The sequence below is a fragment of the Carettochelys insculpta genome, chromosome 3 (assembly GCF_033958435.1).
Source record: "Carettochelys insculpta isolate YL-2023 chromosome 3, ASM3395843v1, whole genome shotgun sequence".
NCBI classification, from domain to species: domain Eukaryota; kingdom Metazoa; phylum Chordata; order Testudines; family Carettochelyidae; genus Carettochelys; species Carettochelys insculpta.
This window is the reverse complement of record NC_134139.1, coordinates 73,818,326-73,837,258: the sequence shown is the minus strand read 5'-3', so window position 1 is coordinate 73,837,258 and position 18,933 is coordinate 73,818,326. Positions and strand designations below refer to the sequence as shown.

Below are 18,933 nucleotides of genomic sequence, written 5' to 3'. Positions count from 1 at the left end.
CAAAGAAACAAACATTCCGTCTCATTGTCCGCAAGACCTCAGGTTCAGCATATTAATTTTTTTCTGTTGATACCAATACATCTCACATGCAGTTTATTCCAGTTTTGTCTCAGATCTGTGGCCCAGCACCTGTCAAGCATACCATAAGCAAGGCAGAGTAAATACAATTTTGTGCTTCTCTGTAGTCAACCTGTTTTCTACTCCCCTATTTTTTCTTTTCTTTTCTCTCCTGCCCCCCTCTTCTTTTGTAGACATTGTGAACACTCCCAAACCCGATGAAAGAGCTATCATGACTTATGTTTCCTGCTTCTACCATGCGTTTGCTGGAGCAGAGCAGGTATTAATCAATGCTCTCTTCACGTTGCTGTGTTTTTTGGTTGGTTGTTTCACACTTCTGTGAGATTTTTCCATCTAAATTTAGATTTTCCTGGTTTTAATTAATATTCACCACTGTTGTTTGAATGTGAATGCTTATTTATAACTAACTTGCGATCCTGATTCAATTAAAAGCCCTATAGCAAAATGAATATATATATAGAGAGAGACATACATACACATATATATATATATATATATATATATATATATATATATATATGGGCATTACCATTGACATGTCTGTTTTGAAGGTCTTCAGGGTATTTTCAGGAAAAGTAACTTTAGGGTGGCCTCTTTTGCATATGGATCTCAGATACAGTTAATGTACAACTTTGCTTGCAGGACCAGGTTCTCAGGTACACAATTAGAATTACTCCAGATTTACACTTGCAAAGAAGAGCAGATTTTTGACCCGTTGTTTACATTCTGCGGGTTATAAATGCAAATAACTTGCAGAAACTATGTGAACTGGGCTCTTAATTTGCTTGAGTCTTCTTTTGAATGTTCCTAACAAGTCTAATAGAGTTCTAGTATGATTTTTTAACCTAATACCATAACTGGAACAATAGTTTTAAGTGACTTTCAAAGTAAAGATTTATTAAATGACCCTAACTACCTCCTATATAATAAGGTTTTTAACATGTAATAGAATGAATTCTATGTTGACTGTGCAGCACATTGGAGTTTTACAGAAAGTTTCACTGAGGAATTTTTCCCAATAACTCCGAGAAGAGTCAACTTACATTTGAGTCATAAGCATTAATTAATCGTGATAAGAAATGCAACTTTTATTTTCATTAGTCATATTAAGCTTATGCAAAGTTATGCCTGCTTGTGAACGTGATGACAGCTGTGTTCTGTTTGTTTTCTGTTTTATAGGCTGAGACTGCTGCTAACAGGATATGTAAAGTGCTCGCAGTGAATCAAGAAAATGAAAAGTTGATGGAAGAATATGAAAAGCTGGCAAGTGAGGTAAAGGCCAGGAGATAAGGTTCATAAAACATGGGTGGTAATAAATTTGGTGCAATATTTACAATGAAAACAAAGCAAAATTAAAGTAATATACAGTCATCTCTGTCAGAGGGGAAGAGCAGTCCAGTGGCTGGAACATTCACTTGGAAGAGCCATGCTCAATTCCCTGCATGTTCCTTGTTACAGATTTCCTGAGTAACATTGGACAAGTCACCAGGTGTCATGCTTCCCCAGTTCCCCATTTGGAAAATGAGGATAAGAACACAAGGAATGTTGTGGGGATATTAGAGATTATGAGGCACTCAGACAGTGGTAAGGGAGGCCACATAAGTATGAGAGAGGAAGATCTTCGAGGGTTTATAAATTACAACAAATTGCACAAATAGGGATCTTAAATTTACTTACTGATTTTCAGAATTAGTGCTAGTTTAGAAAAGTTTTCCCCTCAGTCAAAAAGAGTAACATGATACACAAATAAAAATGTTTCTTTAAGTGATAAAGATGAGATGTTTATAAAGTGGTTCATAAGTATTTTATTTCAATCTAAAATTTGTGGGTGTAAAGTCTGAGGCATTTCACAGGCCAGGACTAAAAAAGGTATTTTTGTGATGTATCAGAATGCAGCCCTGCAGCTCATGAAGGTGTGTCCTTAACTGTAAGGGCTGAGACTCAGGAGATGAGACTGCAGTTTTCAGCTGTACAGCACCTTCTTTGTTAATTGAATTAATGTTGTTTTTGTTTTTCCCAAGTCTTTTACTGATTAGATAACCATGAACTCTTACAGTAAAGTTTTCCATTTCAAAATTACGTCTTAGTTACCTTCTTGTATGTCCTGTTGGACATTCTGGGTAACATCTTGCAGTCCATTCTTCACAAATGGGAAATTCGCCTGAATAAGGACTTCAGAGTTTGGCCTTATATTCGTGATCGGCACCTCACAATAACATGCAGACTTTTCTAGATACCAAAATAGCATTGTGGTGAACATACTGTATTGGTACTACCAATTTGTTTGTGGAGTTTTGTAAGTGCCAAGTCACACACTTGATATCTGCCCTCCTTCCATGGCTCTGACTACTTGCGTTGCTAAGGCCAATATTTTTAAAGTAGATTGTAAGTATCTCGAGTTTTGGGTGTCCAATTTGAGATACCTTGAAGAGGCCTGATTTTCAAAAAGCTAAGTACACAACACCTTCAGAGAATCAGGGCCACCTGGGGTGTCTGAAGTTTGGCATGAATTGAGGTACCCAGAATGACTAGTCGTCTTCAGAAATCTTGTGCTTAGTTAAAGAGAAGTAGCCATGTTAGCCTGTATTCTAACAAAACAAAACAGCAGAAAAGTAGCACTTGAAAGACTAACAAAATGATTTATTCAGTGATGAGTTTTCGTGGGACAGGCCCACTTCATCACATCAATCTTGTGTACTTTGACCAATATTATATATGCCATTATGTGCCAGCAATGCCCCTCTACAATGTACATTGGACAGACTGGGCAAACTGTTCACCAAAGAATGAATGGACACAGAGCAGACTTCAGGAATCTCAGTACACCTAAGCTGGTCTGTGAACACTTCCATGGAGTGGGACATTCTGTTAAAGACTTGAGAATTTGTGTCTTAGAACAAAGAGACTTTAAAAACAGATTACACAGAGAAAGTTGTGAATAGGAGTTCATATTCAAATTCAACACATTGGCTGTGTCTACACGTGCCCCAAACTTCAAAATGACCATGCAAATGGCCATTTCGAAGTTTACTAATGAAGCGCTGAAATGCATATTCAGCGCTTCATTAGCATGCGGGCGGCAGCGGCGCTTCAAAATTGATGCGCCTTGCCTCCGCGCGGCGCGTCCAGACGGGGCTCCTTTTCGAAAGGACGCCACCTTCTTCGAAGTCCCCTTATTCCCATGAGCTCATGGGAATAAGGGGACTTCGAAGTAGGCGGGGCCCTTTCGAAAAGGAGCCCCGTCTGGACGCGCCGCGCGGCGGCAAGGCGCATCAATTTCGAAGCGCCGCTGCCACCCGCATGCTAATGAAGTGCTGAATATGCATTTCAGCGCTTCATTAGTAAACTTCGAAATGGCCATTTGCATGGCCATTTCGAAGTTTGGGGCACGTGTAGACGTAGTGATTAACAGCTGGTATGACCAGAGAAAACAATTAGCTTACACATTACAAGGACTGCTTCCTTTCCTTTGATGCTTGTGATTATCTCAGGCAAGACATTTAACATTCCCCCACCTCCACCCCCCTTCAGTTATATGTACTTGATTTGTCAGTTTTTGTTGACATTTCTTTCTTTTTTTTTTTTTTTGGACCTCTGTACTTATACATGTCAGTCTGTACTAGAAACGCGAAAGAACTGATGAAGTGAGTTTGTCCCACAGAAACTCATCACTGATAGATCATTTTGTTAGTCTTTAAAGTGCTACATTTCTGCTGTTTTGTTGTGTCTAGTTGTCACTAAGTGATTGACAATGGCAATGACACCATGATTAGAGAAAAGACACTGCAATCTGTACATTCATGATTACCTTTTTCTTTTTTTTTTTTTGGTTCCTTTTTTCTGTTACTTTGAGTTTTAATTGTTTGTGTCTGTATGTGATAGCTTTTAGAATGGATTCGTCGCACCATCCCTTGGCTGGAAGACAAGACACCTGAGAAGACAATGCAGGCTATGCAGAAGAAGCTGGAGGACTTCCGAGACTACCGCCGCAAGCACAAGCCTCCCAAAGTCCAGGAAAAATGTCAGCTAGAGATAAACTTCAACACCCTGCAGACAAAACTGAGGATCAGTAATAGGCCAGCTTTCATGCCATCAGAGGGGAAAATGGTTTCTGTAAGTGAAATGCAGGCCCAGTCTCTTTACTCCTTTCTCCTGAAATGCTCAGTAACATGTAAATGGATGGGATACTATTGCTACAGTAGTCCCTCGAGTTATATGAGAGTTCTGTTCCCACGTACCTGTGTGTAACTCAAATTTCGTGTAAGTCAGGGGATGGCTTTTTGCCCCCAGTGGAACCCATGTTCTGTGGCCGGGGAAGCAGCAGGAGCACTTGGAGCTCCTTTTGAAAGGTAAATCCAGGGGCTGGGGGGCCAGTTGGGGAGCGTTAAGCCTGGCGATGGGTTGGGGCCATGGAAGAGGGTGGGGGAGTTAAGCCTGGGGTGGGTTTAGGGCTGCAGGAGGGGTAGAGTTGAGCCTGGGTCACGCAGCCCTGTGGGGGGTTGAGCCAGAGCCACACGTGGGTGTGGTGAGATGAAGCCACGCACAGGGGAGGTAAACTAGGGCCACGGGGGTGTTGAATTGGGGCCACATGGGGCCAGGGGGATTGAACTGTGGCTGTCTGGTGCTGGGGGAGGTGTTGAACTGAGGCCACATGGGATGGGTAGGGGTTTGAACTGGGGCCTGGGGGTGGGGTTGAACCAGGGCTGCATGGAGCTGGGGGGGCTGAAATGATGCCACACGGGGTGGGGGGTTGAATCAGGGCTGTGTGTAGCCAGGGGTTTGAACTGGGGGGCTGCATGGGTCCAGGGTGGGGGTCTGAACTGGGGCTGTGTGGGACTGGTGGGGGTTGAACTGGGGTTGCGTGGGGGGGGTGTTGCACCGGGGTTGCGTGGGGGGGTGTTGCACCAGGGCTGCACAGGGTGGGGGGGTTGAGCCAGGGCCATGTGGAGCAGTTGAACTGGGACCGTGTGGGGCCAGGGTGGGGGTTTGAACTAGGGCCACATGGGGGCAGGGGTTGGGGTTTGAACCGGGAATGTGCGGTCCAGGGGGGTTGAACCAGAGCCAGGGAGAGCAGAATTTTGAGTTATACTTAACTTGCATTGATGTGAGTTAAGCCCAACTCAAAATCGCGCATTGTGAGGGATTACTGTACTCCAAACCAACTTCACTAATTGCAACTTGCAATATATAGTTCTTGAGTACAAGTGGTGCTAAATCAACAAAACTTATTTAATCAAGTACTTCATGCTTGGACCATTTCTCCCTACCTGTAGTGCTGCCTCTTTTAAGTCTGCTTCCGCTTCAGTAATTCATTCATGTGGTTAGAGAAGAGAGACAAATCCCTCTTCGGTGCATGATCCATTCTTCTTTGTTGAAGGAGACAGATTGTGCAATTCTGTTTGAAGCAAAGCTACGATTGGTTTCGTTTGGAGTTTTCTTTATTCCAGGACCTCAGAATTTGGCCAATGATTGGCCATGGCACAGTTTAGGTACTTTTTTCAGCTTCAGATTGCAGTAGCTTGTTTGTTTTTAATTGAATGAAGCCTTGCAATCTGGGGGCCCAACAATAGTTCCTCCAAATTTATTCTCAGCTCTTGATAATAGTTTTGGAGTCATGACGTATGAGTATTTCAAGTATTGAATTTAGCCAACAAATACTTATACTGTGCTGTAATCTTGTTTTTAAGTTGTTCTATCTGACTCACAAAAAATCATAGAGACTGTCTGTGTGGTCTGTAAATGGCGCCTTTGTGTTTCTTAAAAGCTCAAAATGTTCTGCAAAGACCACACAACAGTAATCAACCTTTTTTGTCAGCCTTGAATGTTGGCCAGAAAGCTTAGTGACTTTGTGTTCCAGTTAAAGTGAACAATTGGATTCCTTTTGATATTAGCTGTTTCATCACGGTCAGCTTCTAAAACCAAAGCATTTTTATTTTGATAGCAGATGCACAGAACAGAACACTTAACGATATTACAAACCATATTCACTGAAAGTATGAGATATAAAATATATATGGAGGTAGTAAATAGATAACTGCACAGACAGATGATTTGCATGCACAATAGCATTTTGTAGATATTGTTTCCATTTGCGTGCGCACACGCACACACACACACACTTTGCTTGTAGGTGCCTGTTTTTTAAAAATGTGGATGTAAATTTCCATTTTTGGAGCAATATTTATAAATTCTTGTAGAGTTCACAAGTTTGGGCAAAGTCACAAGAGATACAAGGTAGAGGATTTAGCTCTCATTCCCTCAATTATCCCCCATTTTCCCCGTAGGATATTGCTGGTGCTTGGCAGAGACTTGAGCAAGCTGAGAAGGGGTATGAGGAATGGTTGCTGAATGAAATACGAAGGCTAGAACGACTGGAACACCTGGCTGAGAAATTTAGACAGAAGGCGTCTAGTCATGAAAACTGGGCATATGGTAAGGTGAACTTGGTTCAAGTTTTTCAGATAATCTGTCTATAAACCAGTACTGAGTATTCACAAGCCAAAATCAGCTGTTGATTAGTTTGGACGGTTGTGTGAACTTATAACAGTGACTCTGGAAGCTTTCTAGCTTTTTCCCCTGAACACTTCGGCCACGTAGTTTTGAGATTTATATTTTACCTACCTGGCCTACGACTCAAGAGAGAGACAAGTTTAGCTTGCCTCCCCAGAATTTCAGGGAGAGTATGGAAATGAAGAAGCTATGTAATGCAGCTCCACTCCTCCATGCTCCTAGCTTATCTGTCCCATTCCTACCACAGTCTCTGTGCTGGCTGTTTCAAACCAAAGTCTGGCCTATAATACATTTGTCAGAGACACCCAAAACAGTAAATGGCTGCCAGGTAAATACCAGAAGTGAAATTACAATCCAGAAAGCCACTTTACAGCACATATGCTACTAATGAAAAGATGTCCTCTGGCACAGGGGAAATTAGGTGTAACAGATACTATGTAGCAAGTGAAATAATGTTTCCCTCTGGCCTTAAAATGTAGGAAATAGTATGAGGTGAACTGAGGCTGAAGTGGCTTTCTGTGAATTCACAGTTGTCTATCCTAATGGCAGGAGTTTCTGATGAGTGAGAGGTAGTAATCTTTTAGTTTCTGATTTTATTGCTTTTTTTTTGGTAGCCTGTGGTAAGAGAGGATGGTGGTGGGGAGTGGTCATAAGGCTTTGGCATTTTCAGTTTAAAAACCAACAGTATTTGAAGAGTCTGACACTTACCTCAGACTTCTGGGTTTTGGGCATGAGGCCAAAGTGAGTAATGGATTCAAGGCAGAATTTGAAAGAAGAGAATTTATCATTTGACATAATGTATGTTACACATAGTGGTCTTATTGCTGGCCGCATAAGTCAGGTTTTCACTACAAATGGTTTGGCAGTACAACTGTGCCAGCAACCCTTCCAAGTGGAGACACTGTTTATTGTTTGTACACTAGTTCCCTGCGCAAAACAAGATATACCAGCAAAATGCTGCTAGTATAACTGTATTGTACTCGGGCTTCTTTTGGTATAGAAATGTCTCAAAAATTGTACCCCTAACCAACACTGCTATATTGGCAACCATCTTCGAGTGTGTGTCAGATTTCTGCTGAGGTTTGTGAGAACATAATCATAGATTTCTTTCCACCTTTTCTCCCTTGCCCCCCCACTTTTTTTTTTAAAGAAATTAAAACAATGTTATTGGATGTTTTGGAGGAGTTGCTTTTCACCTTGGCCGTGTCTACATTAGCCCCAAACTTCGAAATGGCCATGTAAATGGCCATTTCGAAGTTTACTAATGAAGCGCTGAAATACATATTCAGTGCTTCATTAGCATGCGGACGGCCGTGGCACTTCGAAATTGATGCGGCTCACCGCTGTGCAGTTCGTCCCGACAGGGCTCATTTTCGAAAAGATCCTGCCTACTTCGAAGTCCCCTTATTCCTATGAGCAGATGGGAATAAGGCGACTTCGAAGTAGGTGGGGTCCTTTCGAAAAGGAGCCCTGTCGGGATGAGCCGCGCGGCGGCGAGCTGCATCAATTTCGAAGTGCCACGGCCGCCCGCATGCTAATGAAGCGCTGAATATGTATTTCAGCGCTTCATTAGTAAACTTCGAAATGGCCATTTACATGGCCATTTCGAAGTTTGGGGCTAATGTAGACATAGCCATCGATCCCTCTTTTCCTTTATGTTCCTTCCTCAGACTCTTTTTTGTTGTGGTTCTCTTTCAGCAACAAGTAAACACCAACAAGAAAGACCAAAAATTCCAAATTTCAGACACATCCACACACAGTGAGATAAATTGCAGTTCAGTGCTAGGTATGAAAAAGCGCACTGAAGTGGTTGTCAGTACCTGAGATACAGAACCAAAAAAGAGAGTTACCAGGCCTGCCTTTAACCATTACAGATAGTGGCTCACTGAGCCAAGAATAACCAGTATATTGATCAACATACCAGCAACTAGGATGTTTCTGCTTTATCCCATCTTTGTATTTATAAAAGTTTAAAGAAGGGTCAGATCTGAGACCTCCATTACTCAGATTATGAAAGAGTCATTCACCTAAGTAGTCCCACTGAAGTTAATGATTACTAGATTAAGTAACTCTTAAATTAGGAAGTTGTCAATCTGGGCCTAGGTTAGAATGAGCCTTGCTACTTATTCCATATTACACAGGGATGTGTCTGTCTGAAACTGGCTGTGATTCCCATGTGGAAAAATCCTTTGGAAATGACCAGAAAGCAATGTTTATACTGGTTTATGAACAGTTCTGCGAAATATAATAATCACGTCCCAGTCATAGACTTCTGTAGGATTATTTCAGCATCCTACCGAACAGATCTTATTATATTCTACAGGTTTATAAAATGGTTTATATATAATATTTATTGTTTCACCCTATTAAATTCCATAGGACTTTTCCAGTGAATTGTTAATAAGACATCACACTAAAGCTTAGCCCTATTGAAGTAAAGTTTAGTTATTGATTTCAGTAAGGCCAGATTTCCTACTGGGTGTGTGATACTGATCAAAGTATCACAAAGCTGGGCCCTAATTTAAATGACAGCACTGAGTGAATTATGGTTGTAAGTAATGAATCAGTAACAAATTACTGATATTTGAATTTTGATTTTCAGGCAAAGAGCAGATCTTACTCCTGAAGGATTATGAATCTGCTTCTCTGACCGAAGTTCGTGCTATGCTGAGGAAACATGAAGCTTTTGAGAGTGACTTGGCTGCCCACCAGGACAGAGTAGAGCAGATTGCAGCCATTGCCCAGGAGCTGAAGTATGTTCCATTTAGAGGCATGCAGCTGCTGACATTTAACTGATAAACTCCTTCCAATGAATTTGGAAGTGTCATAGGTACAATGTAATCATTCCACAGATAGCTTGCAAGGTATTATCTGAGCTGTTCACTGAAACCTTTCTTTCTTTTTTTTTAAAAATTGATCTAAATATAGGCAGACAATGGAATACAATGGTTTAGGGCAAGCATTTCAAAACTGACTTTGGTTTCTGTAGATCTACTGATGGGTAAATTTTGTGTCTGATGGGCGTGGGTGGGAGGAGTTAATCCATCCATTCATGTGTTCGGCTGATGCTGAACGTGAAACCATTCTCATCCAGAACTGTTTTTCATTTTTCCTACGTGCATATCATCTAGATCAAATATCACAGAATGTTATACAAATAATTTCTTATATTTACACAACTCTTCCCTTCCATAGTGCTTTATATACTTAAAACTAATTCCTGTTCCCTCTCTGTATAGTATGAGTGTCTGGATCTGTCAGACATACTTGTCTGGCCCCCATTATCATATTGTTGGAGGGCTAACATACTTTTGTGTGTTTATTCTCACAACTTGCCCTATGAGGTGAGGAAGCGTTATGATCTTTGCTTTAGAGCCTGGGAGCTGAGGAACACGGAGACTTGCCAAAGATCACACAAAATCTGTGGCAGGTTATGGGACTTGAAACCAGGTTGACCAAAAACAATGCCTTAATCACTGAACCAGCATACAAATGCATACACATGCATGTGCCCACGCGCTCATAGGGAGAATACACGTTATCTTAAGGGTCTGGTTCAGCAGTACACAAAAACATATGCTTAATTTTAGCAGTATGAATAATCCTATTGAATTTAATCTTAGACTCATAGAATTCTAGGGCTGGAAGGGACCTCAGGAGGTCATCTAGTCCAGCCCCCTGCCTAAAGCAGGATCAATCCCAGCTAAATCATCCCAGCCAGGACTATGTCAAGCCAGGACTTAAAAACCTCTAGGGATGGAGATTCTACCAGCTCTCTAGGTAACGCGTTCCAGTCCTTCACCACCCTCCTGGTCAAACAGTTTTTCCTAATATCCAACCTACACCTCTTCCTCTGTAACTTCAGACCATAGCTCCTTATTGTGGCCATCTGTCACCATTGAAAATAGTCTCTCTCCATCCTCTTTTGGGACCCCTTTCAGGGAGTTGAAGGCTGCTATCAAATCACCCCTCAGCTTTCTCTTCTGCAAACTAAATAAGCCCAAATCTCTCAGGCTCTCCTCATAGGTCATGTGCTCCAGCCCCCTAACCATTTTCTTTGCCCTCTGCTGAATCCTCTCCAATGCGTCCACATCCCTTAATACTGGGGAGGTCCAGAACTGGATGCAATACTCCAGATGTGTCCTCATCAGTGCCATGTAGAGGGAAATAATAACTTCTCTAGAACTGCTGGAAATGCTTCTCCTAATGCATCCCAATAGACAATTAGTCTACTTGGCTACAAGGGCACACTGTTGACTCATATCCAGCCTCATCCACTGTAATCCCCAGGTCCTTTTCTGCTCCACTGCTATTTAGCCAATAGGTCCCCAGCCTGTAACAATACTTGGGATTCTTCCATCCCAAGTGCAGGACTCTGCACTTCTCCTGTTGAACCTCATAACATTTCTTTTGGCCCAATTCTGCAATTTTTCTAGGTCACTCTGGACCCTGTCCCTACCCTCCAAAGTATCTACCTGACCTCCAACCTTAGTGTCATCTCCGAATTTGCTCAGGTTGCAATCCATCCCCTCAGCCAGGTAATTAATAAAGATAGTGAACGGTATTGGCCCTAGAACTGATCCTTGGGGCACTCTGCTTGAAACTGACCACCAGCCAGACACTGCAACATTGACCACTACCCATTGTGCCAGTCCATCAAGACTGTTTTCTATTCATCTTACAGTCCATGTATCCAACTCATACTTCCTTAACTTATGGGCAAGAATGTTCTGGGAGACTGTATCAAAAGCTTTGCTAAAGTCAAAGTATATCACATCCATTGACTTCCCCATGTCCTCAGAGCCAGTTACCTCATCATAGAAGCTAATCAGATTGGTCAGGCATGACTTGCCCTTGGTGAATCCATGTTGACTACTCTTGATCACTTTCTCCTCTTCCAAGGGCTTCCAAATGGATTCCTTGAAGATCCCCTCCATGATTTTTCAAGGGACTGAGGGAAAGCTGGCCAGTCTATAGTTCCCTGGTTTGTCCTTTCATTTCTTAAAGATGGGCACTACATTTGCCTTTTTCCAATCAACCAGGACCTCTCCCAATCTCCATGAGTTCTCAAAGATAATAGCCAAAGGCTTAGCAATGACATCTGCCGATTCCCTCAGTACCCTTGGATGCATTAAATCCAGACATATGGGGGACTTGTGTGTGTCTAGCTTTTCTAAATAACCCTTACCCTATTCTTTCCCTGCCAAGGCCTTCCCACCTCCTTTCCATACTGCATTGCCTAGTGCTGTATTCGGCGAGCTGACCTTGTCCATAAAGACTGAAGCAAAAAAGCACTGAGTACTTCAGCCTTTCCTGCATCATCTGTGACCAGGTTACCTCCCTCGTCCAGTAATGTCCCCAAACTCTCCCTGATATCCCTCTTATTGTTAACATACCTGTAGAAACCCTTCTTGCTGCCCTTCACATTCCCTGCTAGCTGCAGTTCCAATTATGCTTTCACTTTCCTGATTACCCCATAAGCCTTCTGTTCTTAATGTTGCTATACTGGAAATCATGCCACAACTCACTTGTCCAATATGACACCAGCAATAGCACTTCCACATCCAGTCAATGGCAGAGGTCTCCCTGCACATGCAGTTTCATTCTAACCACCTGCCTATGTCCTCTTCATGTTAACAAAGCACAATTCCTGTGCTTAACATTAAGCATATGTTTAAGTGCACTGATGAATTACAATATAAATTAATGAAGCTAACAGAAGACAGCATGGACTAGTGGTTAAAACAGGTACGTGTCTGGGAGTCAGAACATTGAACATTCCTGCCCCCGTCTGCAGATCTTGTTGGGTGTGTTTACCCAGCAACCAGGGACATCCTTCAGATTTGTGGGCCCCTGTGCAGATTTTAAACTAGTGTCCTGTAGTCTAACATAGTCCATTCAGAATATGACATTATATACCTGGGGTTGGCAAAAGCCTATTAGATATCTTCACTACCACTTGAATGGCTCTTTCACAGGCTCATTATCAGAAGGGTAGCCGTTTTATTATGTATCTGCAAAAACAAGTTCAGTGTTATGCTAATAGGTCAGACAGGCTTTTCCACGTTTAACTAGATCCTCCACAGAGGAAACAGATCCACAGGAAAGGGATGAGAAGAGGCAGGTGGGAGGACTTTAAGACAAGTGGTTCCCTAAATTTTCAGGTACTCAGTGCAGATGCATGTGCTGCATATGGTAAGAATGGCTCTGCCAGCAACTGGCCCATGCTTGTGTTTGCCAGCCTAGTTTGTTGCGGTGTAGACATCTGGGCTCTGACTTCAGCCTGAGCTCTATGATTCTCCCACCTCTCAAGTTCCTAGAATCAGGGCTCCAGCCTGAGCCCAGAAGTTTGCATTGCAGCATAACAGCCCCACAGCCTTAGCCCCATGAACCCAAGTCAGCTGCATGGGTCAGCTGCAGGTGTCTGTTTTGCCTTTAATACCTGTCCATGTTTTGGTTTCTCCGTTTCTTTAATGGGTTAAATACCTCCTGCAAAAGGACATTTTGCAAAAAATATCTCACTGTGATTTACTTGACTGCTTTTTGGTTTTGATAGAATACAGACCAACACAGCTATCTCTCTGGCACTATTCATTTTGTAAAGGGTTATAATGCAGAAACAATTGGGTCTTAACTCCGCAACAGCTCCAGTTATGTCTCTGTGATCCTGGATAGTCTGACCTCAGTACAGAGCATGTGGGAGCCTATCCTAACTTATCTCTCTGTAGAAAGTACCTTCCAGCTTTGCCAGAAGCCTTCTGTTCTTGTGCTGAGGAAGAGTGTGGCTGGCACAACACTGTCTCTCTAACCTCACCGTGGAAGTCTCCTCTGTTTAAAAACAAATCCAACCCCCCATTATCAAGGAAGACATCGTACCTGACAATGTTTTATATACTATTGTTAGCAGTAACACCTAAGAATCATTAACTGGGAGAGATTTGAGAAAAAAGTCTATTTTCTCTATTTTCCCAGCTTATTGAAAAGAGAGGAAAACAGATGAAGTAGTTAGTGCCAAAAATCATGGAACTTAAAAAGAACGTAAGCGTCAATGAATTCATCAGTTGATAAAATATTTTCTTTCTTTTCATCCTGACCAATATGGTAATACTGACTTTCTATTGTGTACACTTATCTCTCATTTAATGAGTACTTTACTTATGAGTACTTGCTAAAATGAGGGAAACACACACTTCCCCCACTCTCATGAGCCAGCTGCAGGGTCCCTGGCCGGGGGCAGGGAAACCCACAGCCCCATGGCTGGAGTGGAGCCAGCTGTGGGGTCCCTGGCCAGGAGGCGGGGAGACCTGCAGCCCCAGCCCAGCCCACTCCCAACCCTCCCCCTGCGACAACTCCCCATGCACTGCTCCAGCCCAGCCTGCTCCCAACACTACTCCAGCCTGCAGCTCCCCACAACCCCCCAGCCCCACCTGCTCCCAACACCCACCCCAGCCCAGTCCCCAAACCCTCAGCCTGCTGCACCCCCCAAGTACTGCTGCTGCAGTCTGGAGGAACAAGCCACCACGTCCTCCACCAGAGCTGCCACCAAATTTTAACCTTCCCTCCTGCTCATGGCCCCAAACTGCCCCCAACCTTTAACCCCCTCCACCACGCCCCCCCCCAAACCCAAGGTTCACTTACCTTTCAAAAGCAGTGCCAGATGCTGCCACTCATTCCCTGAGTTAGGAGCACTGGGAACCAATCAGAGACTTTTACATGTATTTTAATGGGAATTAGTGTCCCTCTTACGAGTTTTCACCAACGAGGAGAAAGTTGGGAATGAATTGTGCTCATATAGCGAGGTATGAGTGTAATTGTACAGAAACTCTCAATGGCCTGTCAGAACTAGGGAAAATTTCTGAAAATGTCTAATGCTGGTTCAACTCCAGCAATATTAGCAGCATGGAGAGCAGAGTGCAGACAGCCTGGCAATTGTCACAATAGTTTTAGAGATGTCATTGACCGCTCTTCAGATCAGGCTAATGAACACAATGCCTAAAAGGTTGTCTGACTATCTACACTAGGGCTCCAAACACAGTTAATATAAATGAAATTGGATTGGTGCTACATCTTTTAAGTCTGTATTTTGCTAACTTGAAGAGGACATAGGTAGGTGGTTAGAGTGAGACTGGATGTGGGGGAAGACCTCTGCCATTGCCTGGATGTGGATGTGCCATTGCCAGTGTCATGTTGGACCAGTGAATTGTGGCCTGGTTTTCAGAGGTGGTGAATCACAGAACTATAGGACTGGAAGGGATCTTGAGAGCTAAAATGAACTTTTTTCCCTCTATGATTACTCTGTTTGACTTCAGAGATGCTCTGCATTAACCTCCTCCTGCTTACCTGTAAAATGGGACGATCTCTGCCCTGTTGCTTAGGTAGAGTTATGAGGTCGAATTAGTCTTAAAATCCTTGAAGGACTTACTATATAAACACTAAATGTTATTATTAGCTGAAGGCTAATAATGATTGTAATAACTTTACCAGTAATTACTCATAAAATTGTAGAAATTAGAGATGAAAAATTGTAATTCTTCATGACAATGTTATTTCTTAGGATTATGTAAAAATGTTCATGTCAGGAAAAGTGCCCTTGGAGCGTGATCTAGCGCTTAGAGTAAATGAGGGTCTTTCTCTTGACTTCTTTGGCCATTGGGTCAGGCTCTTAGAGCAGCTTTGTCTGTGCTTCAGGTCAACATGTCCTATATTTTGGTTAGTCATCTCTTGGCTTCCTGAAGTTGCTATTTTGAAGCAGAACAATTGCTGTGACCTTGAACTGCACTGGTTACAGTTCAGTTTCAGCTCTGATATTTTCTGCTACAGCAGCTGAGCCCACTAAGTGCATAAAGGTTAAAGTTGTTAAAAGCTTGTTGATTGATGCTGTCTGCATAAAAGATTTGTGTGTGCACGTGAGCAGTATTGTTGCAGTTTAGAAGCTGTTATGGTGCCATTGTATGCCAGATTGTGAGTCATCATAAATCTTGGATTGGATGCTATTTAAAACTGGAAGAAAATCAGGGATTTCCCTTTTAATAAATTGTAAATGCTAAAAAGAATTGGCCTAAATTCTGCTCAGTGGTGCTGTGTTCATTTATGGCCCTATGCATTGATTCCAAGATTTTTACTAATCAGGGTCAAAAATTCTGAATATATTTTTAAAAATATTTATCTCACCTTGTGTAAAAACTCATTTTCAGCCAGGCAATCAGCTATGTTTGTCTCTAACACAGATGGACTAGAAATACCTGTTAGAGAGAGAACAGCTCCAATACAGAAATTATCCAAGTACATGCTTCTGTGGAACTAGATGTATGCATAAAGTTAAACACGTGCTTAAGTGCTTTGCTCAATCAAAGCTACTGTCAGACCAAATTTGGCCCATTTTTGAGTCAAAATCTATGAAAGTAAGATTTAATGAAATCTGAGCCCAATAGAAAAACATTTATGACCATTTTAAATTCTAGAGGTTAGTGAATTTTTTAAAACAAACATTTGCTTGTGAAATTTTCATCAACATGCTGCAGAACTTTGCATGTGAATGGAAAGCTAAAAGTTAAATTGAATAGAAACTCACTTTGTTAAAGGAGAGTGAAAGCTAGTCTATTTTTACTTATAATGGTGAGAGACTCACAAAAAAGGAGTGAAAAAGTAAACTAGGTATTAGCATTTCTTTCCATTTTAATAATGCCTTGTAAATGGGATATCCGTTGAGGATATTTGGTTTTTTAGAAGTTTATGGTGCAGGCTTCACCTTTGGGGGAAATTGGCATAGCTCCACTGAAGTCATCGAATCACAATACCAGCTGAGGATCTGACCTTTTATTTTTAAACTGTAAATGTCCTCTTAAAATGAGTGTTGCTAATCTTGTTCACTTACATATTGATCCACATCACAAACATGCAACACTAACTGTCAATCTGCTGAATAAAGATCCAGGAATAGGATAGCAAAGATATTGCAGGTCATGACTGAGTTATGTTGGCAGAAGTTAGTGTACTACCTTCCAGCCCTGACCATAGCCAGTACAATTGGTCCCTCATTTTCACATTTGCCCGTATCCTAAAAAGTGTGATTGACACCTGAGATCAATGATCCATTGGACTAAAAATTAAAATTCACAATAGTTTCAGAGGTGCCACTTGGAAAACTTGAAAAACACTTTGGCTATGTGTACACTAACCCCCACCTTTCAAAAGGGCGATGCTAATGGTACACTTCAGCAGATGCTATTGAGGCACTGCCATGAATATGCAGTGCCTCATTAGCATAATGCTGGCCATGGCAATTTGAAAGTGCTGCTTTTGAAGTAAGAATAAGGGGCTTTCAAAGACTGGGGTTCCTTTCGAAAGGGTCCCATCTACATGGGTTGCACATGATTTGAAAGCAGCACTTTTGAATCGCTGCAGCAGGCATTATATCTCATTAGCATCCCCCTTTGGTGGGGGCTAGTGTAGACATAGCCTTTCTGTTTATTTTGATTTATTGTGCAAAATGATACTGTTGGTGCACTGACAACTTATTAAACTCACAATCTATATATGAACATCCTCTCGCAGTAGGAGTGTAGCAGGCAAAAAATTATCTTGCAGCCAGTACAGCGAAATAATGTCCCTTGTCACTCCACCCACAGCCCTACAGAACTATGAATTTTTGTACCTCCCCAAAAGTCTCATTAATTAGGTAGCTTTTACTGCAGTCTTGAAGGTCAATAAATCTGGAATGGTTTGTATTAAAGTGGTGGGCAAGTTGCAGAAGCAAAAGGCTTTCCTGGAGTATACCTTGCTGGCAGGTTTCTCGCCTTACCTGTCATATAGTTTCTCTCTAACTTTTTAATGATTAAGGAACTTTAATTAAAGAAGCTCTTCCTTTCCAATAGATCATTGTTTCCTGCTCCATAGCCACTAAAGAGTCTGTGGTCCAATGAGTGTAAGTAGTTATCTACTTTGTAATAGTCATTGGGCCACAGAGAGGCAGAGGCAGCCCAACCCTGTAGTTCAGTGATTGCGGCACCTACCTGAGCTGTAGGAGACCCTGGGTCAAATCTCCTTACATCAATCTCTCCTTTATTATTTTACCACAATGGAACAGCTTCAATAGAAGAGGTTATGGGTGCCCAGCATTTGAATATCCCATAGCCCAGCGGTTAGATCATTCTGCTGAAATGTGGGTGGCCCTAGTTAAATCCTTTCACCCTTCCACTAGTTGAGGGGGCATAGAGAGCTGAACCTGGATCTTCTGCAGCCCAGTTAAGTTCATGAACCATCATATTAACCATTACAAGACTGAGCACCCCTGCCTCATGACAGCTTTTAAATCTGGTAGGCAGCCCCTGAGCATGCCTACTAATGTAGCCCCACATGTGTCTTAGGCATCTGAACATTTATCTTTTCTAGAGGTCCATGAATCACTCTGGGGTTTAGGTGGGAAACAGCCATCCAGAGGTGTTGAGGGAGGCTGCAGAGTGCATGCCAAGGAACAGAAATATAGGCACTGAAGGAACTTTTACACTGAAAACTTAAGTGCACATATAAAAGTTGCCAGTATGGTTTGGTGGGAGCTTTATATATCAGAGTGGAACCAAAATAGGAACTTATGCACCTAAATCTGGGGTTTAAGCACCTAAGTATCTTTGTGAATCCCACCTTTAGTGCTTAATCCCACACTTTATAATACCACTACTCTGCCTAACTGATTGCAACTTGACTTTCAGCAAGAGTTAAAAGAAGACGAGGCACAGTTTCTGAGAGCCAGTGCAACATGTTCACAGATGGGGAATATACAGTGTTTTCCTGTCTATTCATTCAGAATCTGTGCCTTTCTGTCTTCACTCTTTCCTAGTGAACTGGACTATTATGATGCTGCAAGTGTCAATGACCGATGCCAGAAGATATGTGATCAATGGGACAAACTGGGAACACTTACTCAGAAAAGGAGAGAGGCACTGGAGGTAAAACTGATATCAATAAGCCCCTCCATTTTTAAAAAACAAGTCCCTTGGGATTTATAACAGACATTTCTGAGTGTTAACTCCTGGAATCCAGACTGCACCAAACCCTTTCCTCAGCTCGCTGTTCCAGTTTGCTGAGTCCTTTTCCAACGTAAGTTGAATTGCGCAGTGACAAAATGGATGGTGCTTTGCTACCCAAGATACTTATGAAGCAACAGCAGAATGAATTTGGTCACCAAGAGGTGACTTGTAATCCCACCCTCTGGGGATCTGACGCATAGCAGTAAGGTAATTAGGCAGCTGCCTTGTCATTATCACTACAGGTGGAGCAGTAAGTTAGTGGCCAAGCTCTCTGGTGATAGAGGTGCCATAGCAGGGAGATCCAATTTACTAGCAGACC

The 18,933-nt window shown here is 42.3% G+C and overlaps 1 protein-coding gene across 2 annotated transcripts in view; it reads left to right on the top strand.

The window, feature by feature from the left end:
• Positions 1–18,933, top strand: part of ACTN2 (actinin alpha 2) — a 125,616-nt gene that overhangs the window by 85,017 nt on the left and 21,666 nt on the right. For both annotated transcript variants that reach the window (XM_074990113.1, XM_074990114.1), the window contains exons 8-13: positions 252–337; positions 1,258–1,350; positions 3,961–4,191; positions 6,363–6,510; positions 9,191–9,341; positions 18,425–18,533. In XM_074990113.1, coding sequence (XP_074846214.1) covers positions 252–337; positions 1,258–1,350; positions 3,961–4,191; positions 6,363–6,510; positions 9,191–9,341; positions 18,425–18,533 — 818 coding nt within the window. The remainder of the gene's footprint in view (positions 1–251; positions 338–1,257; positions 1,351–3,960; positions 4,192–6,362; positions 6,511–9,190; positions 9,342–18,424; positions 18,534–18,933) is intronic.